This window comes from Carettochelys insculpta, chromosome 9, assembly GCF_033958435.1.
Source record: "Carettochelys insculpta isolate YL-2023 chromosome 9, ASM3395843v1, whole genome shotgun sequence".
Taxonomy (NCBI): domain Eukaryota; kingdom Metazoa; phylum Chordata; order Testudines; family Carettochelyidae; genus Carettochelys; species Carettochelys insculpta.
In genome coordinates this window covers 15,173,248-15,200,139 of record NC_134145.1, presented here as the reverse complement: position 1 = coordinate 15,200,139, position 26,892 = coordinate 15,173,248, and the positions used below count along the sequence as shown (strand labels likewise).

At 40.4% G+C, this 26,892-nt stretch overlaps 1 protein-coding gene across 6 annotated transcripts in view; it reads left to right on the top strand.

Annotated features, from left to right (window-relative positions):
- MYSM1 (Myb like, SWIRM and MPN domains 1) overlaps positions 1–26,892 on the top strand; it is a 45,747-nt gene that overhangs the window by 5,043 nt on the left and 13,812 nt on the right. For 3 of the 6 annotated variants that reach the window (XM_075003355.1, XM_075003360.1, XM_075003359.1), the window contains 17 exons: positions 1,366–1,443; positions 1,581–1,607; positions 2,136–2,214; positions 2,944–3,042; positions 3,991–4,766; positions 5,598–5,728; positions 7,171–7,274; positions 9,005–9,082; positions 10,877–10,965; positions 11,294–11,348; positions 11,435–11,485; positions 12,246–12,320; positions 12,646–12,834; positions 13,199–13,331; positions 16,292–16,397; positions 16,533–16,590; positions 22,285–26,007. In XM_075003355.1, coding sequence (XP_074859456.1) covers positions 1,366–1,443; positions 1,581–1,607; positions 2,136–2,214; positions 2,944–3,042; positions 3,991–4,766; positions 5,598–5,728; positions 7,171–7,274; positions 9,005–9,082; positions 10,877–10,965; positions 11,294–11,348; positions 11,435–11,485; positions 12,246–12,320; positions 12,646–12,834; positions 13,199–13,331; positions 16,292–16,397; positions 16,533–16,590; positions 22,285–22,452 — 2,296 coding nt within the window. In that variant the 3' untranslated portion in view covers positions 22,453–26,007. Of the gene's footprint in view, positions 1–1,365; positions 1,444–1,580; positions 1,608–2,135; positions 2,215–2,943; positions 3,043–3,990; positions 4,767–5,597; positions 5,729–7,170; positions 7,275–9,004; positions 9,083–10,876; positions 10,966–11,293; positions 11,349–11,434; positions 11,486–12,245; positions 12,321–12,645; positions 12,835–13,198; positions 13,332–16,291; positions 16,398–16,532; positions 16,591–22,284; positions 26,008–26,892 lie in introns of those variants that run through there. The other 3 variants (XM_075003356.1, XM_075003358.1, XM_075003357.1) reach the window with 3 other exon arrangements.

Genomic DNA, 26,892 nt, shown 5'->3' with positions numbered 1-26,892 from the left:
CTACTGTAATCCCAAGGGTCTTTTTCTGCAGAACTGCCAGCTAGCTAGTCAGTCCCCATGCCGTAGCAGCACATTGGATTTTTCTTTTCTAAGTGCAGGACTCTGCATTTGTCTTTGTTGAACCTCATCAGATTTTTTTGGCCCAATCCTCCCAATTTTTCTAGGTCACTCTGGCTCCTATGCCTCCCCTTCAGACTGTATAGCTCTCCCTCATCTTACTGTCATACATGAACTTACGGGGGTAACAGTCTATTCCATCCTATCATCCAGATCATTACTGGAGATGTTGACCAAAACTGTTCCCAGGACCAACCTATGGGGCACTCTCCTTGATACTGCCTGCCAGCTAGGCATTGAGTTGATGATCACAACGCACTGAGCCTGACCATCTAGCCAGCTTTCTGTCCATCTTATAGTCCATTCATCCAAGCCTTACTATTTTAACTTGCTGGCAAGGATACTGTGGGAGACTGTATCACAGGCTTTGCTAAGGTTAAGGAATATCACTTCCACCACTTTTCCCATATCCATAGAACCAGTTATGATAGAATGTTGTTAGGTTGGTCAGGCATTACTTTCTCTGTGTGAATCTTTCAGATGGTTCTGATCACCTTCTCCTCCTCCCAAGTTTTTCAAAATGTATCGATGAGGACCTGCTACATGTCTTTCTTTTAATACTTCATGTGGGTGTTGAGAGCATTATTCGTGCTTATAAAAGCACATTTCGTTTCTCTGATGACAGAGTTTATAGAACTGTGAAGCATTTTATTTCAAGGGAATTTTCATATACTACATTGCTCAGAAGCATTTTAACATTTGTAAAGCACAGGTCCCCCAAAATTCATGAGTCTCCTGATTTTTTTTCCACTTTAAATTCACTCATAACTTTGGTGATTCACTGCAAGAGGTCTTTTATGCTACTTCTGAGATACTTTCCATGTTTCCTGACAATATAAGAGTGCATGGTGCTGAGATACTTCATGCCAGATAACTGGTTAGGTGATCAAACAACAAATGAGTTACTACTACTTTCCTGTCCCCTTTCATTTGAAATAAAGTACTTTGCAGAGTGGCAACAAAATATCAGTACAGAATGTTTTTACCCAGGGAATAAATTTTTCAGACTTGAATTGCAAAAGTCCTGTGGTGTTTGGCATTGCTGAGAAGAAAATGATTCAGCTATTATGTCCATAAGGGAAAACAGGTTGTGGAGGAAACAGAATGGCTAGTTTATTAAAAATATTGTGAGTATGTGGTTTACAAGAGGTCACTTCCTCTTTTGTTTAACTTAATTTTGTCAGAAGTTTTACATGTGCCAGTATATAGTTTTGTGCATATCTAAATGTTTCTTAATAAAGACTGCAGGTATTACCTGTCTAATAAATCTCCTCCAGAAAAAATATGGTTTGAACAAAAGGATGGTGACAGAAAATCCGTGAAAAGGTAAATTTGCTATGGGGGATGGAAAGAAAAGATTAAACGTCAGAAATTTTGGAAAGGAATAAGACTTTCTTTAAAATGTGTATATATTTGCTTAGATGATGGGCAGTCATTATTTTTTTTTTGTTTTTGTTTTACAGTCCACATAAGAAAACAGGAAAAGTCATGTATGTACTTTTTGAATAACTGAGTTGTATTGTTAAGTGTTCTTTCTATTTATGTCAAGTTACAGAACGTTATCAGAAAAGGTCAGTTGTAGCTGCCCTTTAACATTTAGTCTTGTTTGTTTGTCGGATTTTAAAGGGATATTGTCAGCCTGACAGACATTACCATTTGACTGTTAAATGTCTGGTATTAAATTAACTGATTTCTTCAGGACACAGGTCCATATCACAAAAAGCAATAATTACAGTTGGCTTCGTAGCCTGCTGTGTGCTTGTTGCCTGTCTGTCCTCCACTCCCCGACCATCCTCAGAAATAGCTGTGACGGTTATTGGCTTCCTTCAGGTACCTTCTGTAATACAAAAAACATTACAAAATTTGTTCTCTCATTAAAAGTATGGAGGTTTGAAACAAATTACATAGGTTTCCATTGAAGAAGCATAAAAATCCACGTTTCAGAAGTAGTTGTAAATAATTTTCTTTTGGAGATCTGCATTCATTAAAAAGGCCCTTGAATTTTCTTACTCTTTTAGGGTTCGGTCACCTGCAAAATCAACCAGCTGCTCACTAAAATGGACAATAGAAGAAAAAGAGTTATTTGAACAAGGACTGGTAAATATTGTAATTTTTGGCATTCAATTTTCTGTAAAAACAAATCCTCATTTTAAAAATGCAACCCTTTTCATAAAAAAGAGTTCTCATTGCAAAATAAAAATAATTGTACCGCACTAAGTTGCGGGGCTTTTTCAATTTTAACTTGTTAAAAATAATTTCCAATTGATACTGCATGTCCAGACCCAGTTGCAGGATTGTGGCCTTAGATGATCCTAGGGTCTACTGATTTATCCATTGCTTTTTACAATAGCAGTGTCGTGTCTTGAAAGACTTAAAAAAAAAAAATTCCTCAAACATTAACATGCAGTAAAACCCTGAGATACGTGCACTTGAGTTGCGCATATCTTGGGTTAATGCAACTGCCACTGCCGACAGGAATGGGGAAATGCTGTGCCGGTCAGTTTCCTGGCTCCCCGAGATATGCAAAAATTCAATTTACGTGGGATTGGTAAGAACGCAACCTCTCCATAAGTGGGGGTCTACTCAGTGCTTTCAAGATCAGGTCATTCATGAGTGTCTGCTCAAAGGGACAGTGAATTAGTCATTCTTATTTTTTTAAACATAATTTCTGGCAGTTCAGTGACTAGGTAAGAGGACTTTTTGCAAGGATTAAGAAATATTTTTTATTTCAAATAAATCATTGCTTTGTGAGTCTTTTTCTCTGTACATAAAGAATGGTGCTTAAGTGTAGAAGTGTTTTGTTGATTTTAATTTCTTTTGTCACAGGCTAAATTTGGTCGAAGATGGACAAAAATTGCGAAGTTGGTTGGAAGTCGCACTGTTCTACAAGTAAAGAGCTATGCCCGGCAATACTTTAAGAACAAGGTAAACATAAAATGTCATTTTCTATTAGTTTAAAAAAAAAAACAGAAGGGCAAGGATGTGCCTCTCATATTTTGAATGCAAACAGGCATTTCGGGGACATTTTTGTTGAAATATTTTCATTCTGTAATCTTGAATTTAAAGAAAATAGTAAGTGTGCTTTTCTACTGATTTTTAAATCTGAAATTGGTCCTGTTTGGGATTATTCTAATCTTACTGGAAATTTCAAATCTTGTAACATGCAACAATAAACAATATGGTTTGTTTCATGGGATACCCACATAGTTGGGGTACACTACTAAATCGAAAACAGATTGGCTTCTGTCTACTTAGAAGTTGCAACTATCTAGTGTAATGTCATTTCTGATTGCCAGCTGAACTCTTCTGGGACCTTTTTTAAAGACAACTGTGCTTACGTGAGCTACCAATAAATACTTCCATTAGAATATCCTCTAGACTGGGCTTATTTTAAATATAGAGCATTATGCACACCTATCATGCAGCATGAGTTCCTTAAAGTCTGCTCTCTTTTGGTGTTTGAGTTTTTAAAACAAAAATATTGAGAAAAACCTAAAGATACTTTTGCTAATGTAGATTTTCTTCTTATAGGTAAAATTATCTGAGAGACTATAAATTAGCTGATAAATGCTAACTCTAATGCTAGATGTCCTCAACCCTAGAAGTTTTGCCAGCATTCCTTTCTGAATTTGCTTTTTATATATGTAAATATAAAATAATGAACTAGAGGATGTCTGTTGAAGAACATAATGAAACCTGAACATTGAACCCAGTTAAGAAAGACAAGCCTTGTATGTTAATACAGAAAACTTAATAGTCCCTCTGGACTGAACCAAATTGATTATGCCAGTGATTTTAATAATGTTCTAAATCTAAACCTTATTACTGGGGAAATGTTTAATTTTTCTTATAATCCATTTATGCTTTCTGAAGGCAAAAAATTATGACTCTAAAATAGAGGAACAAAATCAATACAGCAGCAACAGCCTTCCTACTGAGGATGGAGAGAAGATGGTGGCTTGGGCATCTGCAAATCTGAGAGGCCGTGCGGACCCCAACCTGAATGCTGTGAAAATTGAAAAGTTGTCTGATGATGAAGACGTAGACATTACAGATGAAACAGATGATCTGCTTTCTCCTGCACCCTCCCTGGAACCTACCAAATCTAAATTAACTGATATTCCAAAGAGTCCAGTTCAAAAAACTGGAGGAAGAGAACACACCTTTTGGTCTGCTGGATATAATTCTGTACTTCCCCAATTTGCAGAAGACAACTTTCAAAAGGCTGAGCAAGGCAAAGTAGAAGCACTGGAGTTTCCAGATATTGCAGCAGCATGCTCTGAGAGAAACAGTGTGAATGGTGATGAATCCGTGAAATCAGATTATCTGCAATTTAATGAATTTACAGAGCTAAGTGTACAAGATAAAAAAGGGACTTCCGAGAGCACCAAGCAGCTAAGTGGTCATGAACTTAACGAAGAGCAGAAAGACTTAGTTAGTGATGAAATGCTTTTCCATCCTTCCTGCCAATTGGATGAAGAAAATCAAGAGGAAGCAGAGGAGCTTAAGCCACCTGATCAAGAAGTGGAGATAGATAGAAATATCATTCTGGAAGAAGAAAAGCAAGCTATTCCAGAATTTTTTGAGGGACGTCAGGCCAAAACACCAGAGCGGTATCTGAAGATTAGAAATTACATTTTGGATCAGTGGTAAGATAATCATATATTTTTATAAAACGATGAATAGTAACAGAGGTGAAATAAGTTGATTTCAGATACGCAGTTCTAGCTGTGGCATTTGGATAGCTAGAATTGACATATCAGAAATGACTTACTTCCTTAGTGAATTCTCAGCCTCTGTAGTCTCCCACCGACGTCCCTTACTCCATGCAATAGCGTGGAGTAAAGGGGTTTTACAGCTGTGCACAGAGGGGTCGATTTTGTCCTATCTTCACCAGACATGCAAAATCGAGCTTCAGAATATCAACCACCAGTGCATCAATCTTCTGGTAAGTATAGACAAGCCCTAAGAGTCGCCTATGTTACCTCAAAAAGTGGTATTTTTTAAAATGGGTTCTTCTCTACATGAGTCAGTATTCAGAGACTTGAATATTTTAGTGTGTCTACATGGAGCCATTTAAAAGATGCATGATTTTACTGTGACAAGCTAATTAGCCATACAGTTTGTCCTACAGATTTTTCTGACTTCACTCACTTCAAAAATGTTGCTGTATTCTCTCAGCTTTGAGTGTTCCATATATTGTTCTGCATAGAGTGTATTTGAGAAAGTAGTCACTCAAATGGTATAGTCCTACTTCATGAGTAGCTTTTTTGGATGAATAAAAGCTTGTTTACCACTAGCATTTTAGATCTGAGTGCTAGACATGTGAAATAGACTTTCTCAATAATTCTTTTAGAAAAAATCTCTATATTACGAAGTAATCCAAATGGTTTTGAAGAACAGTTAAACTATTTTCTCCTTTCTTCTCTTTTTACTGATCACTTTCATTTTGTTTGAAAATGTCCTATGATCTATTTCAGGGAGCGATGTAAACCTAAATACCTGAATAAGACTTCAGTACGTCCTGGCCTTAAGAATTGTGGTGATGTTAACTGTATTGGAAGGATACACACGTACCTGGAATTAATAGGAGCAATTAACTTTGGCTGTGGTAAAAGCATTTTAATTTTCATCCCTTCAAATTACAATCATAATGTTAACAATGTTTGTTACTGGTCAGAAAACATTTTGATAGATTATATGCATTATGTGAGGTGTAAAAATCGAGGTAGAGAGAAATCTGTATTTTCAAAAGATTCTTTTGTGTTAATTTCTGCAGTCAGTCCAGTCACAGCTATCCATGTGGGTAATCTTAATTCTTCTCCCTTTTTCTCAAGTCTCCATGCACCATTATTTCATGTCAGTTCTTTGGGGCAGGTACCTCACATAAGGTATCCCAAACTATTTGGACTCCAACTCCTTTCATCATGTAAATCTTAATGGACTACTTGTAGGAATAGGTATTAGTAGGTGTAAAGGTTGCAGAATCTGACTGATTATAGACCTTTGGAAAGAAAACAAACTGTGCTTTTAAATTATCAGAATGCGTGGGGCCTTCAGGTAAGGATTCTGATTGGAGTTTCTCCTAAGATGGGAGAAGCATAACTTACTGCAAAGGAGCAGTTTAGCCTGTTTCTTTAGCTAATTGGTATGTACTTCAGTGAACCACAGCTCTCTTATAAGTGATCACACGTAATTAGTACAGCCTCTCTTCATGTCCTGCAGTCTATACTGTCTAGTTTTCCCCATCCCTACGGCTGGTGGCACAGCAATGACTGCAGCCAGTGTTGAACCAGGACAGTCTCTCTATGGGTAAACTGAGTTTTCTGGCTCAAGATTGTTGGATTATCCTCTATAGTTTTCAAAAGTCAGTCCCCCAGCATCATGTATTTTACAGATGACAGCAAACAATACAATTGTATACTATAGCCAACAAGGGAGACCAAAATTTTCCTCCGTCCACAGGGAAATTATGTGTTTGCTGACTTTGTCAGAACGTTATCCCTCCCCGTAACCTATCCACATAAAATCTCAGCATGAAGGACCAGCAATTTGAATCTTTGTTTCAGGAGTTCTAGAAGTAGTTCAGGGTTCCAGTCACAGATCTCTTTGCCTTGAGGAAAGGAATCAGTGTGACCTGAATGCTTACTTTATGGCTTTCTCCACGTATCTCTCCTGTCAGGTATGAGAAAAAAGATCCGCCATCCCATTGGCCTCATAGCTAATTATTTTCAGCATTGGAAGCCATCATTCTGGCATTTTCCTAGGTGGTGGTCCTGGCCTCTGGCTGAGTGTCATTTTTTGTCATTTTCCAGCCATAGGGGGAGGGAGAATGCTCCACTGTATGGACTACAGGGCTTAGAGTTTCATAGAAAGAAAATTCACAGTTAAGAAGAAAGTTTCTCTTTCTTAAATTTGTGTGCCTCTGAGTGAGGATCAGATCATATTCCCTGATCACAGAGTAATAGCTCCCATTTGAGATTTGTATTAAATACGGAATTTTTATTTACAAGGGTTAATGAAGAATAATATCTATGTTCTGCATTTCTATAGAACAGGCTGTGTATAACAGACCTCAACCAGCAGATAAAACACGATCCAAAGAAGGCAGAGATACCATAGATGCATACCAGCTTGCTCAACGTTTGCAGTCCATGGTAAGAAGAAAATAAAAAGCTGCATGTGTCCAGTGATAGGGAGGCTTTAACTTTCACTTTCCACACAAGGCATCACTGTGAATTTCTTCTTGATCCATTCAGCCTCAGTCATTTCCCTGAGATTTCTTTGATTCAAGTATCTGCTTTACTACCAATGTTACTCCTAGAAATACCTGTCCTAATTACTGTTCAATTGCACTGTTGGCTTCCACTCCAGCTTGCTCTATCTCCTGTCTAGAACTACAAAACACAGCATAATTTGTATTCAGGAGAAAGCATTAGAGTGTTCTGAAAACATATGGTAAGACTGCCTACATTTTCATGTGTAAATTTTACATTTCTGGAGTGACATATTTAGAGTGCAACATTTATAATAAAGCATATATGTGAATGTATTGCTTTTTTAAAAGAATAAGATATGTAGGATAATTAGGTACCAAGTGTATGTAATATCAAATTTTTATTTTGCTGTAAAGATATCTTATGTATTTAAATCCATTGTTGCAATAAAACTAAATCAACCCCACAAAGGGAATGACAGAAGAGCAAATCCATGTATGAAATAAAAAATGTTATACCAAAAGCATGAGCATACCAATATTGTTTGCATCACAATTTGCAGCATATTTGGGCTTTGCAGTACTTGATTTAAATCAATGTTTGTAAATGTTGATTTCAGCTGACGCACTGAAATTGATTTTAAAAAAATCCATTAGTAATAGTTGGTGCAAGTGCAGCTGCCCCTTCTTGCACCTCCAGGGATTGGGGTGATAATGGCCCTGTGGTAAGTGGACCTTAACAGCAAAGCTGCAGAGAGCTCCTTGTGTGACTGTAGTACTGATGATGCTGGATGCCTGAAGATGCAAGGTGTAGAGGAGGCTGAAGTCCTGTGTAGGGACAGAGCCATTTGGCAGCAAGATGATTCCTGGCAGCTCATCTCCACTTCCTCTTGCAGTGCTGGGGGGGCAGGGAGTGGGTTGAGATGGGAGGGAGAGTTGTCTCTGCTTTGCAGCCTACCTTATACCATGTGCCTGCAGGGATCAAGGGACATCTGCAGTGCTGCAACACAGGGAGCCCTCTGTAGCTCTGTTGTCATGGATTTGTCACTCATTTACTCACCAACCAGAAGTGTGTGTGAGTGTTCCTGGTTCAGGAATTGTGCATCAGTGGAGTGGGCTTCCCTGCAACCAAGGGTTCATCATCATCCTGAAAGCCTTGACTGAAGATCTTTGTTTCACCAGGCCTCCAAAGCACCTAGCACTTCAATGTCTTGGGCTCCACTGTGGTAGTGTGTCAGCCCAGGCCTAACTCCAACTCTTCTCCCAGTGTCCAGTTTTCCACAAGTATAAAAATAACTGTTGAAAGTTGAAATTTTAAAAATAAAAATCATTATTAATTGTTGAAACTGGAAAGAAAAAATAATTTTGCCAAGCACACACATACTAAAACGTGCTGTCTGTGCTAATTGGATTCCATGGATCTTCACTTAGGTATTTAATGCATTACATAAGGAAGACCTTTACTGATTTATTTCTAGGCAGGTTGCCAACTGTTGAGTATAAACCAAAGTAAATTCTGTGTTATTCAGGTGGACTGTTCTGTGAATCATAATGCCCATGAGCCACTGGCCATTTGGCTATCACTTTAGGGCTGACTGAATTCAACAAATGTCAGTGCTTTATGTGCATGGATTGGTGATGTTTGACTAGTGTTTTATCTGCTTGTTACAGCGTACAAGAAGACGGCGGGTGCGAGATCCCTGGGGAAACTGGTGTGATGCCAAAGATTTGGAAGGACAGACATTTGAGGTAACTCTTCTATTTTTAAACTGTTCTGGGAGATCTGTTTCTTGCTAACCATTTATCAAATGGCATGTGATCAAATGCAGTAGAAAAAATAACCACCTAATAAGGAGTAAAATTACATGTGTTCTTTCAGAACTGTTATTTGAAAGTAATATTGGAGCGGCAGTTAGGCGATTGTTCTAATATGGTGAACTTTGAGTATGCAAGTTATTTACGTCATAAACAAGTGCAGTTTATTTTAATTTGACAATTTCAGTGAAAAATTGCTCTTCATTTCAAATCATATAAACCTTTTATGTATTAAAAATAAAGCTTTAATGCAACATTCAGTTTGGAATATAAAACATTCGTAAATCTGGAAAAGCAGAATTAAGACTGGGAGCTAAACTTGTGCTCCGTTATTGCTTATACCTTAACATTTGATCTTTCTCACAAATTGTCAGCAGTAAGAGTATGAGTTTATCTTTTTAAACAAAAAGTTTCAGCTTGGTGATTTTAAATGTTCTTTATAACAATAAAGACTGATCTGATGCTTGGCTTGCTTTTTAGAATTTTATAGTAATTTCAAAAATAAATCAACCTGAATACTATGTGTGTTTGACAGTTCCCTTACATCATATACTGAATTATGTATGTTGCACAAGACTTCGCTCTGTTTAGCTGTTAGACAGTAGAAACTTTAGTATAGGTTCTGTGAGAGATTACCTGGAGGCTGGGGTGGGGAGGAATGGCCCATTTGTGATATACTTCGGAAGAACTGGGATAGTGGACTAGATCTTGATCTATCTATCAGGAGGCCGGGATTCCAATCCTGATTCCTGTGCTGTTGCTTGTGACCTTATTAGGGCTAGCTACTGTGGTGATAAAATTGCGGCCTTCTAGGTTCTATTGATAAACTTCTACTGAAGAGTTCGGTAAAGTTGAACAGTGCCATTTCCCTCATCCATCGCCCTACAATTGTGTGATATCCAATGTGTTAAGATTTTCCAGAGTTTAGAAATGCTTTTAAGTTTAGATGACATGGATGGACTTTGTAGTGCCATCAACATTCAAAGACAATATAGACTAAACAAAACCTCATCTATCATGCATGCATACTTCTACTGTTCTGAACTTTAGAATGAGCGGAGAAGCTTAACAGATAATCCTGCTTTTCCCGTGTGGAAAAAGTATGTGACCTTAATAACATCAAAATTGCTGAAATGTTTTCTTTCAGATTCAATTTGTTTATTAGATTTCATCTAGAGAATGCATGCTGTTTCTGCCATCGACTTATGTTTGTACAAAATATCATTCGCAAGACAGCCAGGCTTCATGATTGAGGCAAACATGGGATCTAATAACTAAAATGTTTGAATAGTTTTGGCTGCCGCCTCTGCAAAGGTGGCATTCCCAGCGAAGAACGATCTTTTGGCTGAGACCATGTGACAAATTTTAACACTAAAGGGGAACCACTTTAAGGAAGTTTTTGACTGATTGTAATGGATGTTGTAATTATGCACACATTTGACAGTTAAGACTTAAGTGGTATGTGGTTGCTATTACTTGAACTCTGGGCAGATCAAGCCTGGGGGTGAAATGATAGAAAGAGTCCCTTCTATCTTCCTGGAAAAATGGATGTATGGTGTAATGGCTCTGTCACTATTTTTGCATTGCATGTTTTATTCTGTCTGTTCCAGTCCATAGTGAGTGACCTAGTGACAAAAGCTGCTAGAATGTCCAACTGCAAATTGGTGCCTAGAATCTAAGTATTTTGAAAGAGCCTGGCAATCGTAACTGTTGAAATTTGTTTTTTAGCATCTCTCTGCTGAGGAATTAGCAAGAAGAAGAGAGGAGGAGAAACTTAAACCTGCAAAATCTTCTAAAGGATCAAGACAAATAAAAAGGTTTTGTTCTTGCATGCTGTCTTCTCTATGATATCTCTTTTGGGAATAAAGATAATAATTGACTTGCATAGATTGAAACCAAAATGTTGTGAGTTGTTACTGTGTGGATCTATATGCTTTGCGGTCTAGATTTTTAAGAGGTCTGACATCACAATTGTAAATTACAAAACTTGGCTGTTTAATGGGTATAAATTGCAAGATTCCAGTAATTGAAGAGCAGTGGGTGAAATGAGCAGCTGCAAAAAAGAAGTAACTGTTGAGGAAAATGTGATTTTTTTATTGTGAGACTTTTTTCCATTCTTTAGAGAAAATTTCTTTCATTTTGTAGTTCCTTTGATCCCTTTCAGCTGATCCCTTGCTGTTTCTTCACTGAAGAAAAACGAGTAGGTACATGTTAATGAATAATCACAAATATTTATGTATTTACTAGAAGGTTGTCATTTGTTCTCATTACTGTATGTCATTTCAGGAGCCGTTTCAGGTGAAAGTGGCTTCAGAAGCACTTTTAATAATGGACTTGGTACGAATTAAGTATTATTTTGTAATGGATGGAAATATCTATTTTGGTATATCTCTGTTTTCCTCGTTTAGTTTCCTTCTCAGTTAAAACTAAAAGCAAGGGTCCACTACAGGAGAAAACCCAAACTGTTACCTATAAGTCTGTCTATAAATTTTATTGTAATAATAGCCATAGTTTATGCTAGCTGTCTACCAGCATAAATGGTTGTTAATGCTTTGTTCCAGAGGAAGTCACTAGAGGATTGTTACTGACAAGATAAGAGCATTATTAGATTCATACTCGATTCCATTTTTCCCAGGATATCCATCTTCAGTGACAGCAGGTGCGCCAATCGAAACATCTCTTCATTGTGTTTGTTGCCACTGTAGAATTCTTTGGCATCATTACTCTCTTTGCTTAGCAATCAACGAGATGAGTCAGTACTCGTCTATTCACTTGATGATAACAATATATGCCAGGCCATGCCAATGTCTTCTCAGTTGCAACACAGGATTCCTGGTGTTAAATGGTGGCAGTTTCTCCAGCTAATAGCACCTTCAACATACCTAGATGGGTGGCAAAGATCATGTTTATTCATTTGCTTTAAATTGAAATACAGTACTTAAGAGTCCTTCATCGTTTTCTTTCTAAACCTTACTGTGAGCGAACTGGATTGCAACCTGTGAAGCTAGTTTTGTAATGTAAATCCATCAGGAGCAGAGGTTATGGAAAATGATAATTATAATATTTTAAGTGACATGTTTATATTTTATACCTTTAGCATGCTCATGTTTCCATGGCAGAAGTAATAGGCCTGTTAGGAGGAAGATATTCTGAAGCTGATAGAATTGTTGAAGTAAGTTTTTGTGGGGAGGAGTAGGTGGTTCAATGTTCATTCTGCATTTCACTAAAAGTATTGGTTAGCTTTATACTGAATAACATCTGTGCAAGAGTTAGTGTCATACAGATTATTGAATTAATTGTTCATTAGTCTTAAAAAGATGAACTTTGAAAAGTTAATTATTGTAATCATTATATAAAATTTTAAAATCTCGTAAAACTATTTTGTCTTTGTCTCATCTACGCTTGCATAAGATAATCTAGTATTTAACATTGATTTATAATTGCTTTAAATGATTTCACTCCATTTCTGTTTATCCATATGGGGATGTTCTTTACAGATTTGTGCAGCAGAACCCTGCAATAGTCTCAGCACAGGGCTACAATGTGAGATGGATCCAGTGTCTCAAACTCAGGCCTCAGAAACTTTGGCTGTTAGGGGCTACAGTGTTATTGGGTGGTACCACTCTCACCCTTCATTTGACCCCAATCCATCTATACGAGATATTGATACTCAAGCTAAGTACCAGGTACTCATTTTGTGTATGTTAAAAAAAAATCTTTATTTCTGGTATTTATAATTTAGTATGCTTAATGCAATAATAGTTCTGGTTTACCCAATTGAAAATCATTTTGTTTGTAAATCTATTTTCAGCTTTACAGAGCCTTACAGTGATTAATTTAGAGCTTGTTTAATTAAAATTGAAGAAAGAGAGAACAATAAATATAATACTGAATATTTATATTAAATGAGGTAATCTATTTTGTAGACTTTTAAAGATTTGCTAATGTCTGTCTCAGTCTTCTGATTTTTCATATGAAAGATAATTGGGAGAGTAGCTTATATTGCTTTTAGAAAATACATTACCAATTTAATTTTTTTTCTTCATTTAGAGTTATTTCTCCAGAGGTGGTGCAATGTTCATTGGAATGATCATAAGTCCTTATAACCGAAATAATCCTCTTCCATATTCCCAGATTACTTGTCTGGTTATTAGTGATGAAATTAGTTCTGATGGTTCCTATCGTAAGTATCTGAACTAATTGCTTTTACTCCACTCCTCTTTATCCTTCAGGATTTTAGATAACAAATTTATATTCTCAATGTTTTAACACAAGATCAAAGAATTCTCTCATCTCTGAAGTCAGGCAGCTTTACTGACAAGTGGAGGGGGTTACACTGTCACTTTCTGCTTAATCTACCTTTCACTTCTTAAAAAACCCATTAGTATTTTGTGACTTTGTAAGTGTAAAGAAATGCTTCCAGCTATGCAGTGATGTAGTGTTCTCTGCATGACTGTATGTATTGTCTCTGTTTACTGTTCGTGGCTTTCCCAAATCACAGCCAATTGAAGTTATCAAGAATGGTCAGTTTTGTGGTTGATATTCAGAGCTCAACACCAGTGAAACCCTTAAGAATTATCAAAACAAAAAAGCAGTCCAGTCGCACTTTAAAGACTAACAAAATAGTTTATTTAGGTGAGCTTTTGTGGGACAGACCCACTTCTTCAGATCTTAGCCATACCAGAACAGTCTGTCTGAACTTAATACATATAATGTATCTAATTTTGTAATTCATTTAATTAACGGGGCAAATATGTAAAAATAAATTGGTTTTCAAGACCTGTGTGTGAAGTCTGTTCTGGTATGACTATGATCTGAAGAAGTGGGTCTGTCCCATGAAAGCTCATCACCTAATAAAGTATTTTGTTAGTCTTTAAAGTGCTACCGGTCTGCTTTTTTGTTTTGATAGGGTTGTTACCTTAAGAATTATGTCACTTCCACTCTGCTGCTTCAGAAAACTATAAACAGACACAGGCATAGAGGGAGGAGGAACCTATCATAGAGGCCTAGAAATCAAGGTGGAGAAGCAAAGGAGAGAAATTGATGAAGGGGTAGAAAAACAGGAGTCTCCTTTTTAGTAGTTGGGAATGTGATGTACAGATAGGGTTCAGACTTATGATAATATGGAAACGTAGGTGGAAACTGATTCTGCGATTGATGATATGGCGGGAATCACAGCTCTCTTCCCCTTTCCATCTGTACAAAATGAGCTATGTGTAAGGATGTTACCCCTAGACCTTCCAGGTTTGCTCCATTCTACCCAGTGTCTCCCATCAATTCTGATTGGTAGGGATATTCCTTTGAGTAATAAGTATCTCTTACATTTATCAGTGTTTAACTTGGATATTTTGATAATTAATAAGCAGCATATGGGAGGCAAAAGGTTGATGGAAACACTTACACCTCACAGAAGAATCTAAATCGCATTCCAAGAAGACTCTCTTGTTAGCCTTTTGTTTATTCATTTGCATTTCATCTCCTCTTAAAATTACTGTAGAGAGTTTGTATAAAAATTGTAAGTACTACAAGAACTCATATGTTCATTCATTCCTTTGTTTACCCCCTTGTTGATCTGAGGCAAAGTTAGAGAATAACACTGTCTGTAGAATTATTTTCCTGTTCTACAGTTCCTTAAATGCTGCCCCTAACTCAGCCTTTGCCTCCAAACACCAGGGATTTGAATCTTGCAGTGTTGAGGAAGACAGTTTATCTGATCTTGATACATCCCTCATTGTATTTTATACTAGCCTGTAGTGAGGAGAGGCCAGCCACATGGAGCTGTGCTTCCCAGCACTGTAGGCAGAGCATGGATGACCTTTTTGTCATAGTCCTTAATGACCATACTGACAGTGTCAACACAGAGCGACCCTGGTCCTGCCATCTTGACTTTCCTGTGATTCAGAGCTGAACTGCTTCTGAATGATATGTGGCCTTCGTCGTCCTTATATATCAGTTGTGGAGTTGACTTGTTTTCAGTTGGCAAATAGTTATTATCTAAGGAGCAAACATATTTTTCTTTAATGTAATATTCTGAATTTTAGGAAATCAAATATTGGTATCTTATGTGGAATATTAACCATGTGTCCACCTTCATAGTGCAGATAGAAACCTAATTCACACACAGGTCTTAAAAAACCAATTTGTTTTTACATATTTGCTTCAGTTAATTAAATAAATTACAAAATTAGATATGTAATATGTGTTAAGTGTCTTTCATGATGCTTCAGTGATTCCTTAAGGATTTGTAAAGCACTCTGATACAGATTGCACCTCCAAAAACCAAGACTGTCTTGTCTGGCAAAAACCATAGTCTGACATGACCATTGATATTCCTGGACCAGAGAGCCTGGGGGCTAGGAGCGCAGTGACAGGGAGACCAGTGACTGAGAGCCCTGGTGGACTCAGAGCCTGGTGGCAGGAGATCCATATGGTTGAATCCACTGAGACTATTAGGACAGTAGCACAAGAGGTGAGAAGTTTGACCTTAAAAATAAGAGAATAGTGATAAATTATAAAACATTAAGTTTTGCTGTTTTGCTATTCTTTGACATAGGTATTCTGTTTCCGAGGTTTAACTCCAAACAAAGATATATTATGATTTAATGAAAAAACCTTTTTCTTCCTACCAAACTTAAATGTGAAGCCTAAACTAGTTGACAGTGTCACTTTAATCTGCTTAACTGTGGTGAGCACAGGTTGAGCGTCTCTAGTCTGGCATCCACAGGACCTGACTGGTGCTGAAGGCAGAGGATTGGCTGAACCACAGGAGGTCAACATTGTCTAGCAGCATTATTAGCACTTCCACTGCTTACTGGGCTCTTAGAAGACATTTAGGGGTAGATTAAACCTAAGCAATAGGACAGAACACTGAGAGCCAGGACTGGTGACCGTAAACAGACTTTATGGGACCATGAGAAACTTGGCAACACCCATGATAAATGGAAATCTGGACCACAGATGTTACTGGACCAAAGTGTGCTAGACTAGAGAGGTTCAACCTGTAGTAGGTTGCAAGTTACTGTTGCTGCAACAGATATAAGTAAAATTAGGAATAATTACAAGGAAGGAGGGAGATTGTTTCCAGTTTTGAATGGGAGTAGCAAATATAAGGGAACCAGTGACTAATGTTTTAATTATTTACAGGCCTGCCGTACAAATTTGAAGTTCATCAAATGTTGGAAGAACCTCAGTGGGAATTAGTGTTTGAAAAAACAAGATGGATAATAGAAAAATACAGGCTCTCTCACAGGTGTGTGTATTTCCTTCCAGTACACTACTTTTTAAGATAACCCAATTAACAATTTTTGTGTATTTATTAGTATTTCAGTAGAGAACAGATTCATCCATTTCATCCTATCAAGACTTTTTATATTTCTTCCAATAGCAGTGTCCCCATGGACAAAATCTTCCATAGAGATTCCGACCTGACCTGTTTGCAAAAAGTAAGCACTTCAATTTCTTAAATTTCATTTTTGAGTAATCTGAAATCTCAGCCATGACAATCACAATTATAGGCCATTTGCAATAAATACCTTTCATGTTGTAGACTGGGTGGGCAATAATTTTTGATGTGGGGGGGGCACTCCTAGAATTTGGTAAGTGGTCAAGGGCAGCACTCTTCCATGATATTAATGGAGGGAGGTGTAAGGTCTGGGCGGGAGGTTGGGTGTAGAAGGGAATATGGGGTAAGACATTGGAGGGCAGGAGGGGGTGTGTTATCTAGGAGGGGGTTTGAATGCAGGAGGCAGTTGTGACATGGTGCAGGAAAATGGGAATGGGTGCAGAGGTTTGGGTTGTGACCTTGGGTAAGGGACTGAGGTCAAGGAGGGGATGCAGGGGTTTGGGAGGTTACCTTGGGCAGAGGATTAGGATGCACCAGGACAGGTGCAGGGTCTGGAAGAGGGTATAGGGGCAGGAGAGGTTTCTGGCCTGGAGGAGGGGTGCAGGAAGGGTTTAAGGGTTTGTTTTGTGCCTGAGGAGATTGTGACCTGGGGCAGGAGATGGTTGCAGGGATTTGGATTGTGACCTAAGTTAGGAGGGAATTGTGACCGGGAGCAGGGGCTGGGCTGCAGGAATTTGGGGAGGACTGGGGTGCAGGGGCTGGGAAGTGGCATGGTTGCAGGAGTGGGGCAGAGGGTTTGGCTTTAGTGAGGTGCAGGGGCATACAGTTGGGGGAAGGGAGGTGATGGCACCAGGGCAGCTTGAGACTGCCTATCCCGTTCCCCTGTACCCACCCCTACCCCCTCGGCCCGGGCTCATTATATTCACAGAGCCCCACAATTGGCTTTTCTCAGTGCCAGTTAGGGGAAAGGCAAGCAGGGAGCTGGCTGAGATCCCATGGACAGAATCTAGCAGCTTGGTGGGCCAGATCTGGCCCATTAGTTGTATTTTGTCCAGTCCAGTTGTAGATCATAATTTTCTTTAACATAAATATGAAAATAAGGTTGTATTAATTATATTTCCAAACTTGCTGATGACTTCATTTTTTGAGTGAAAGCCAATGATTGAGGCAATATTCAAAATTTTAACTTTTTTAGTTTAAAGGAAAAAACAAATTATTGCCTTTTCTGTGCATGTTTGACTGCTGTTAATGTCAGCAAGAGTTTTTGTGTGTGTTGAATTAGTCTCCTATGTCATTTATTTTAGTGTCATAATGTGCCAGGAGTAAATGAGAATTTAAGCTTTCCAACTTGCAGTCATTTTTATGAATTTCTAAATCAGCGGTCTCAGACCCCTTTTTCTAAATAATTGAATCTGTACTATTAACTGTATAAACAAAACTGAAATTTTGCTTGAAGTAAAAGTTATATAAACAGAATAATTGCAAACACAGATTAAAAAAATAACACATAGGCAAACAATAATTACTCATTTTTTTTCTCTCAACATGGCTATTCATAAAATCTAAAACTGAACTGGCTGAAAGATACTTTGAATTTAATTGCTGTGTTATTTATGTTAAAGAATCCCATGCATATATTGTCTGTGGAATTACACAAATTCTGTATTACAAAGATTATGTCAGGCCTGTATTTCATAGTCACTTATTGAACACAAAGGCAACATCTACACTACAGAGCAAATTCGAAAGGTAAACCTTCAGAAACCACCATTCCAAAGAGTGCCTTTCAAAATCTTGCATCTCCACACAAAAAGCAGATCGAAGATGTGAGTCGCTCTTTCGAAAGACTGGCCTACCCTTTCAAAAGGGAGCTCCCACACATCCCAGAGGTCCCTTTTGAAAGAAAGGGCCAAGAAATGCCATGGACGAGGTCGCATGGCACACAAGCTCTTCCGGGGGCTGCAGCCTGCTGCTCCTTAAAGGGCTGCTCCCAAGCACCCCCCCGTCCTACAAATGCTGAGGATTGCTGAGCTTCCCCAAAGCACAGCAGACTGTGAGCATGTAGCAGAGCCACTGAGGAGACCCCGATGGGGAGCTTCTCAAGGCCCTGGCCAGCCTGCTGGCTATGATGCTTGTGGCTGTCCTCCAGCAGCTCTTAGGGGCCCCCTGCATAGCTGTCTTCTTGCATGTCACCTCCGTGGGACAACTCCTGTGCCCTGTCTCTCAAGTGGCCCACTGCCTGTGGGGCTGTCCCACCAGCAGCAACTGGTAGGACCTGCTGGTGCTGGGGAACTGGGATGATGACTGCTGGCTCCAGAACTTCCACATGGCCAAGCAGATGTATCTGGAGCTGTGTCACTGGCTCACCCGAGCCCTCCGGCAGGACGACACCCAGATGCAGCCTGTGCCACCCTGTAGAAGCTGGCCACCCTGGACAGCCACTACTCAGTCGGCCATCAGTGCCGTGTGGGCAAGGCCACCATGAGGACAGTCCTCCTGGAGGTAAGCTGTGCTTGGGTCATACACCCACCACACAGAAGAGGGACGATGATCCTGGGCAGGGGGGCACTGCAAGGGACAGGGGAAGGGGACACCGCGGGGGTGGCGGTGGAGCACCCCACCACGCATTCACTGATGTGTTCTCCCTCCACCCCATGCAGGTCATCAGGGCCATAAACCATGTCCTCCTCCACTGGGTTGTCTGTGTTGGGGACCTCAGTGTCGCCCTTTTGGGGCTCAAGGAGCTGGGCTTCCCCAACTACTTTGGAGCTCTGGATGGGACGCACATCAGCATCTGGGTCCTGGACCGCAGTGTAGCTGCATTTGTCAGCCGCATATGGCACCAGTGTGTGGTGCTCCAGGCACTCGTGGATGTTAAGGGATGGTTTATGAATATATGTGAGGTGTGGCCCAGGTGAGCCCACAATGCCCACATCCGTCAGAACTCATGGTTCGCCCAAAGGATGCTGGAGGGGATGTACTTCCCCCCTCCTCCCGAACATCCCAGTCAGGGACACCACCATGTCCCTCTGCATCATGGCTGATACCACCTACTCCTGCACCTGTGACTGATGCGGCCGTACACTGAACACACCAACCCCACCAACGTTTTTAATGACCACCTAAACCAGCAGAGAACATGGTAGAGCAGGCATTTGGGCACCTGAAGGGGCCCTTTTGGTGCCTGCTCACGCAGCTGGAAGTTGGCCTCCCAAGTGTGATAGCTGTTGTTGGGACCTGCTGCTGGCCAACCTGGACAGCAGCTGCTCAGTCAGCCATCAGTTCTGTGTGGGCCAGGCCACCATCACGATATTGTGACTCTTCACAGTATTGTGGAGAACAGGCACAAGGTATTCATGCAGGGGTGGGCTGCTGAGGTCGGGCCTGGCTACAAACAGCAGGTTCCTGCTCCATGCTGCCAGGTGCATTGGTACAGGGTGCAGGTCAGGGAAACACGAAGGGAGGCCTTCACCCAGGGGCCTCATTGACGCTTCCCCATGCACACACGCCCCCCCACTGCTGCCCTCCAAGCACACGCCAGCACACAGGGCACAGGTGGTTTTAAAAAAACTGTTCATAATTAACTGAACTGTTTTCATACCAGAAATTCTATAAGGGGTATAAACAAGGGCAAACCAGGGGGTGGGAAACTATTTACACAGAGCTGGGTGAGAGTGGGGGCACCAAAACTGAAGGGAGATCCTGGGGCAGGAGGTGGGGGGGCTGCTTAGTCTTCCACCGGGTGCAGGGTTAGAAGCCTCAACAGCTGCGGGAGCCCCTACCATCCTGAGTCTAGGGTCCCTGTTGGCGCTGGGACTATGTGAAGGTAGGGGTAGGGTGGGGTGGGGGTACTGCGGCCGCAGGCTCAGCAGGGAGAGCAGGGAAGGGGAAGGAGGGGTGAGTGGGTGGGTTTTGAGCACTTGCTCTGGTTGGCCCCCCCGGCCGCAAGCAGCTGGGCCAGTTCCAGCAGGGTGGCTGGAGGGAGATTGGCTGGGATCGGGGCTGCAAGGAGAGTTGTGAAAGGAGATGCAAGAATGCCTGGCTTCAGAGTGGGAGGCCCCTGGCCTCCTGCTCTGTTGCCAGCCACTCCCTCAGGATGCTGTTTCGGTCTTGCAGGGTGTCCGTGTGGGTGGCAGCAGCAGCAGCCTTCTTCTTGATGGCCCTGCAGCACAGCCCTGCTGTGGCCCTGGGTGGGTGTGGGAGTTGTGGGTGCCCCAGTCCCTTCACCAGCTGCTGCAGGATTTCCTGGCCCATGGACATGGCTCGGCCAGCCCCCAGATGGTGGAGATGTGGAGGCACAAGGAGACTTGGAGGTCACCACATGGGTGGGGCACATGCAGGCCTTAGTCCCGTCCCGTCCACCCACCCACTCCCCAGGCATATGGTCAGTGGTGCTGTCCATGGGGGTGGGTGCTGAGTGCCATATGTGGCACCACCCCTGCCCCTCCCCCATGGCCCAGGGAGTGTGGCAATTCAGGGTGGGTCTGAACTGGGGACAGCAGCTGTATGAGCTGACAGCTGTGACTGACGTGGTCACCCCCTCCCCATATGTGGGGGCGTCCAAAGTGCCTGAGACCTACCTGAGGATCCTTTCAGGAACTTGGGGAGGCCTAAGTGGAGGGGGCCTAGCTGGCTGACCCAGATGGGTTGGCAATGACAGGGACCACACTGCTGAAGCCCTTGTCATTGCTGGTGGCCTTGGTTTCCTGGCCTATCCACTGGGGGGTGCTGCCACCTGTGGGGCCCACCAGGTCTTCAGTCTGTCTCAGTCTCCAGCCCAGTAGTGTCCAGGACCACAGTTGGGGGGGCCTGACTCCTTTGCCCTGAGGAGGTGGTCCAGCTGGTCAAAGTGTGGGCAGCTGGTGGGTGCAGCCCCCAAACGGCTGGCCACATCCAGGGCCCAGCAGTAGACCTGGTGCAGCTCCTTCACCTTCGAGCAGACCCGGTCTGGGGTGTGGGTGGGGTGGCCCCAGGAGGTCAGTCCAGTGGAGAGGCGCCCAAATGCTGCTGTGTTCCTGCGCCAGCCAGTGGTATGGTGGAGGATCTCCTCCTCGTCCCACAAGCTTAGCAGGTCTCTTACCTTGGCCTCACTCCAGAAGGGGCCTTCTTCTTTGGCTCCTGGTTGGGGTCCTCGGAGCCTTCAGATACCTGAGGCGAGGGCGTCCCTGGGGAGCGCGGGGCTCCTGGGAGCTGGCCATGGTTCCACAGGCTTGCAGCTGTCACTCTGATGTAGTTAGGAGGGCATGCTGCTGGAAGCTTGTGCTCTCCCTGCAGCCAGCACTTTCTCAGCTTCCTGCCACAGGGTTTCTGGGTCCCTGTGTCTTTAAACACGGCCAGAGGTGGATACCATAGAGCCCCGCTTTTGGTGGCATGAGCCTCTCCACCCTCCAGCTGGCTGCTGCCATGGATGAATCCCTCTTTCGAAAGAACGGCTCACGGAGCATCTACACACGTTCTCTTTTGAAAGAGCCTTTCAAAAGGGGGCATTCTTCCTGATACAGGAAGATCGATGTCAAAAGCACATGTGATCTAGTTGTGTTTGCCTTTTCTCTGAAACAGTTTGTATAGGCAGCCATCAGAATCAGGGCACCAAACTAAAAGGGATTGCTGATCTGTTACTTAATGCTAATCCTTGTATACACTTTATATCAGATGGTTTCTGCAAACCTGCCAAATCCCTCCAGGTTTATCATCTAGGAAGACGGACAAGTTTCTTTAGTATTTATTACTGAAACTTCTAATTTGAACAGTTACTGTGTGTTTCTGAATTAATAATAATTTTCTTTTAAACTAGCTTTTGGAGTGTATGAGGAAGACTCTGGGCAAGGTTACAAACTGCTTCATTGCTGAAGAATTCTTGACTCAGATAGAAAACTTATTCCTTTCTAGCTACAAAAGTGAGAAGCAAAATAATACAGCTGAAGAAAATAAGGATATGTGTCTAAATGAACTTTCAATGTGATGGCTTTTTCACTGAAGATATTTCAGTTGTACTGACTATTGTTTGTCTTTCAGAGTTGTGTTGACAATAATAGAGGCATAATCCAATATCTCAGATAGTGTGGTTGTTCTAAAAGACATTTAGAAAACCTCTAACAAATAATTTACAATTATATGTGAATTTTTTTATTTTTATATTCTGGAAAATTACTGGATAACATCACAAACTTTGAGTTATCTGCCCAGCAATCTATCAGTTGGAAGGACATGCTGAAATACAGAACACAGTTCTGTGCTTAAAGAAGAGGGTCTCGCCATTGCATCTTTCACACTGGAATTTTGGCCTTTCCTTAGATACATATTGTATTGGGAATTAGATATGCACATCAGAGGAAAGAATTTGTCCAATAGTGGTTTGTGTTATCTAAATTTGCATGACTCCACAGATGAGATTAATACCACTGTTATCACTGCAAAGATTATAGTCTAGCTGTTACTGATATCTATTCTAAACGTTTACTCTGCTCAATTTAATCCATTCTGTTGTTGCTTTCTGAGCCACTTCAAACAAGTTGTTCGTTTTTTTCTTTTTTCCTGGCATACTGTTTCTCATCGAAATAAGGCTAGCACGTCATGATTATTTACTTCTTGTTACCACAGTTTCCAGTGGAAATGGTAACTTCTGGTTATTGTAGGTTGCACTCTTTCCTGCTATATTGTTCTGTCATATCATGATTTGTCATTTTCAGTTGCCATTGTTTCTAGTGGAAACAATATCTCCTGGTTATCATAGGTTAATGCCATATGGCAAAATCTAATGCTGTATGGTGGCATCCGTAAAAATGTTTGTCTCAGCTGCACAGCAAAAAAGAAAATAAAGTGCATATGTTATATTCACTTTCCTTTTCTTTACAGTAGCAATTTAACAAGAAACTATATTGTTCATATCAGTTTCTGATACAATTATACATTCATACAATTACATATTCAGATAAGTGAATGTCTTTTAAACAGATTTGTAATTGAACCTCAAGAGAAATACTTTCATAAGAAATCATAAGCTCCAAACAGTTTATCAAGGTGTGTGATTTTTTTGTAAAAGGATGTAATGGTAGTTTTCTTGCTGAACTGTTGAGGAGCGTACACTTACTAATATTTATGGAGAATTTGTTGGCCAAAATATCTTAGGTGTTTGAAAACGTGCAGAAACCAATAATTGGGTTATACCCATGTTCATGAGATTGTCACCCTATAAAATGTATGTTTTAATTTTATATCTGATCGTGTGTAACAAAAATACAATTTAAAATATGTCATTCACAACTCGATCTTACTCTGTGCAGTTGGACAAAAAGTCTGGTTATCAACTAAAAGTGAGGATTGCAAAACTTTAATATAGTGGGATCATATCTTAGCTAGATACCTGTTTCCAAGAAGGTAAAAACAGCTGTTATTGTGCTTTCTGAAATGGAGTTCAGTCCCTTTTCATTTCAAAGTGGAAGATGCAGAACCTAATTTTAGAAAAAACATGGACATATGTAACTAGACACTTTTTCTGGACTGTATTCAAGACCTATTTTCTTAGTAATATAAGGGAATCTTCTCTACTGTGTAAATCTGTAAATAAGTTTTAGAGTCTAGTGTAAAAATGTAGTCCATTAGTTTAAAAGAAGTGCAATACACACACAGAATCAAGCCTGTGGACCATTTATCTCCCCTAGTTTGCATGTAATTTGAAATGCCTTCTGTCTCCTAAATGAAAGTATTGCATGGCTCTCAGTATTTCTAGCTGTAGACTACAAATCTTGCTCACAAAACAGATTTCCAGTCTAAATTTTGGAGTATTCCTTTATCAGTTATTGTTCTGCAATTTTCAGTGGTTTCATCTGTTAATGCTATAGAAAAATCATATTGTACATATCTGTACTAAAGTGTTGTACATAGTTATTTGTAGAAACAAAATTATTTGTGAAAATATTTGAATCTTACATATAACTTCAGTGTATAGTAGATGTCGTGTCTGTTTCTGGGCATTTTGTTTCTGGTCATTTAAAAAAATACTGATTGAGGCAGTATTGCTAAAATAATGGAAACTAAATTTGTTGGTTTCTCTGTCCCTTTTTAGTAGTTAAAGTAAGTGAAAACATCAAAAACATACAGTTGGTTTAAGAGAGCTGTATATATCGTATAAGGTATTTTGAATTGTAAAATCTGAGTTGCTCTGACTTGCAGATCAGCACTGATCCTGCAATCTCATTCTCCTGAGAGGACTCTTGTACCTGAACAGACTTGTTCACTGAATTTGCAAGTAGAATTAGGGTCCAGATTTGCTCAGAATAGCTGTAGAAAAAAAATTAAGTGCTATTGTTGAACTGCAATCCTGGATTTAAAAACCAAGCTATGTTCTTTCTGGTTCATGCATCATAGCCAGTGATATTTTTTGTTTCACCAGGAGAAATTGGTTGAGTAAAAGATATTACTTCACCCATCTTCTCTCCATTATATCCTGGGACCACAAGGTTACAGCAAAATTGTAAACAAGTAATAAATGTGGCTTTGGGGCTAATAGTAGATAGTTCTCCTTCCAGTATGAGAGCCAGAAGGGAACTCAGCTCACTGTTCTGTAGTATAGTATCAGCTGTGCAGTGCTAATCTGGCTTAAAAAAATAGTAAAAACTTATCTTTCTCACTATATAGGTTGAACATTTAAAATCCGTAACTCTCTGGTCCGTCATGACTATGGACGTTGCTGGACCAGAGAGCCCCAGTGGCTTGGAGAGCTGGCCAGGTGAGAGATGGGGACTGGGAGCCCCAACCAGGCAGCCACAGCTGAGCCAGTGGTGGGAGGATGGCAGCATCTGAGCAGAAGAGGGCAGCCAGGGGCACTGGGGCTGTTGAGCTGGCAGCGGGGAAGCCTGCAGCCAGAGGTTGAGTGGAGCCTGGGAGCTAGTGACCAGAAGTGGTTCGTTGGCCTGCCCTGATCCAGAAAAATCCCTGGTCTGGGACCGCTCAGGTCCCAAGGGTGCTGGACCATGGAGGTGGAACCTGTAGTAGCAAATATGTCTTAAAACATATGTAGGGGATCATGTCCTTTTACTAAGAAATCACTATTTTTTATCCAGACAGTTTGCTGGCAGCAACATATTTTTAGTACAATTGCTAGTGTGTGCTGTTTAATCTTTTATACCATGTCATGTTTTGCTGAGTTAGCTTCACAACAGCATCTTGGAAGACCAAATTTAAATTGAAACACTCAACAACTAAAACCAGGTTGACTGAGGTACTTTGAATCTGTCTCAATGCTGTGATCAGTGGAGCTCATTGCAGTATTACAAAACTGTATTACTTCTTTTGGGCAATGAAAATGATGTGCTCTGTTCATACATTGTGTATGTTGTCACTCCCGTGAATGCTAAGTGAGTTCACTGAGTGTGTATAATATTTATATGTATATTTGTTGGCTGTTTTAAGTCCCTGTTGTTTGCAATATTTGTTCACAGGAATTTATACCATGTGCTTCACTTGTACATCAGTATCTTAAAAACCTCAAAATAAAAAGTTAATTTTCTAGGAAAAATTGTTTAAGCTTCAGGCACTCATGATAAGTTATATATGTTTACATGTTACTCAGAAATGGTTGTCATTCTTTCTATTGAAAGATCATGTATCTTTCACACAGCTATATTATGTTTTTGTAATAGTTTTGTAATAGTCTCTTGAAGTAATTTAAGAGTTGGGTTTTAAGCACAAATTAGCACTGAAAATGAGTGGTTCAAATAAATTTGATAAATACCAGTAGATGGAGCTCTGCTACATTAATAAATTTAAGTAAAAAAGTTACATACTTTAATATGGCATCTGTCAGCTGAGGATCTTCATATTTTGGAGGATTAATTAGGTCTGATTGTTCTTGTTTCCACCAATCCCTGCCCAAAAGAATCTTTGAAGTATTTTTGTATTAGGTTAAAAACCATAAAAATTATGAGGAGCCCGGTGGCACTTAAAGAATAACAGATTTATTTGGGCATAAGTTTTCATGGGTAAAAACAACCTTGTCAGGTGCATAGTGTGATAATCACAGAGACTGGGAGATACGTATATACTACTATATCAAAGGAAGGGAGTTACTTATCAAGCATAGGACCAGTGTTAACTAGGCCAATTCAGTCAAGGTGGATGTGGCACACTCAAAAATTGATGTGGGAGATGTGAATACCAAGAGAGTGAAATTTGCTTTTCTAGTGAGGGAACCATTCTAAGTCCTTATTCAGTTTTAATCTGATCGTGTTAAATTTGCAAATGAATTGCAGCTCTGCTGCTTGTAGTCTAGTTCTGAATTTTTTTTTTAAGGATGGCTATGAGTTAGAAGGAGAATCAGAAACACACGATTCTAACATTGTCACCTGATTGCCTTGTTTTGATAGTGTATCAGTTTTCCCCATCTTTATTTTATTTTATTTTT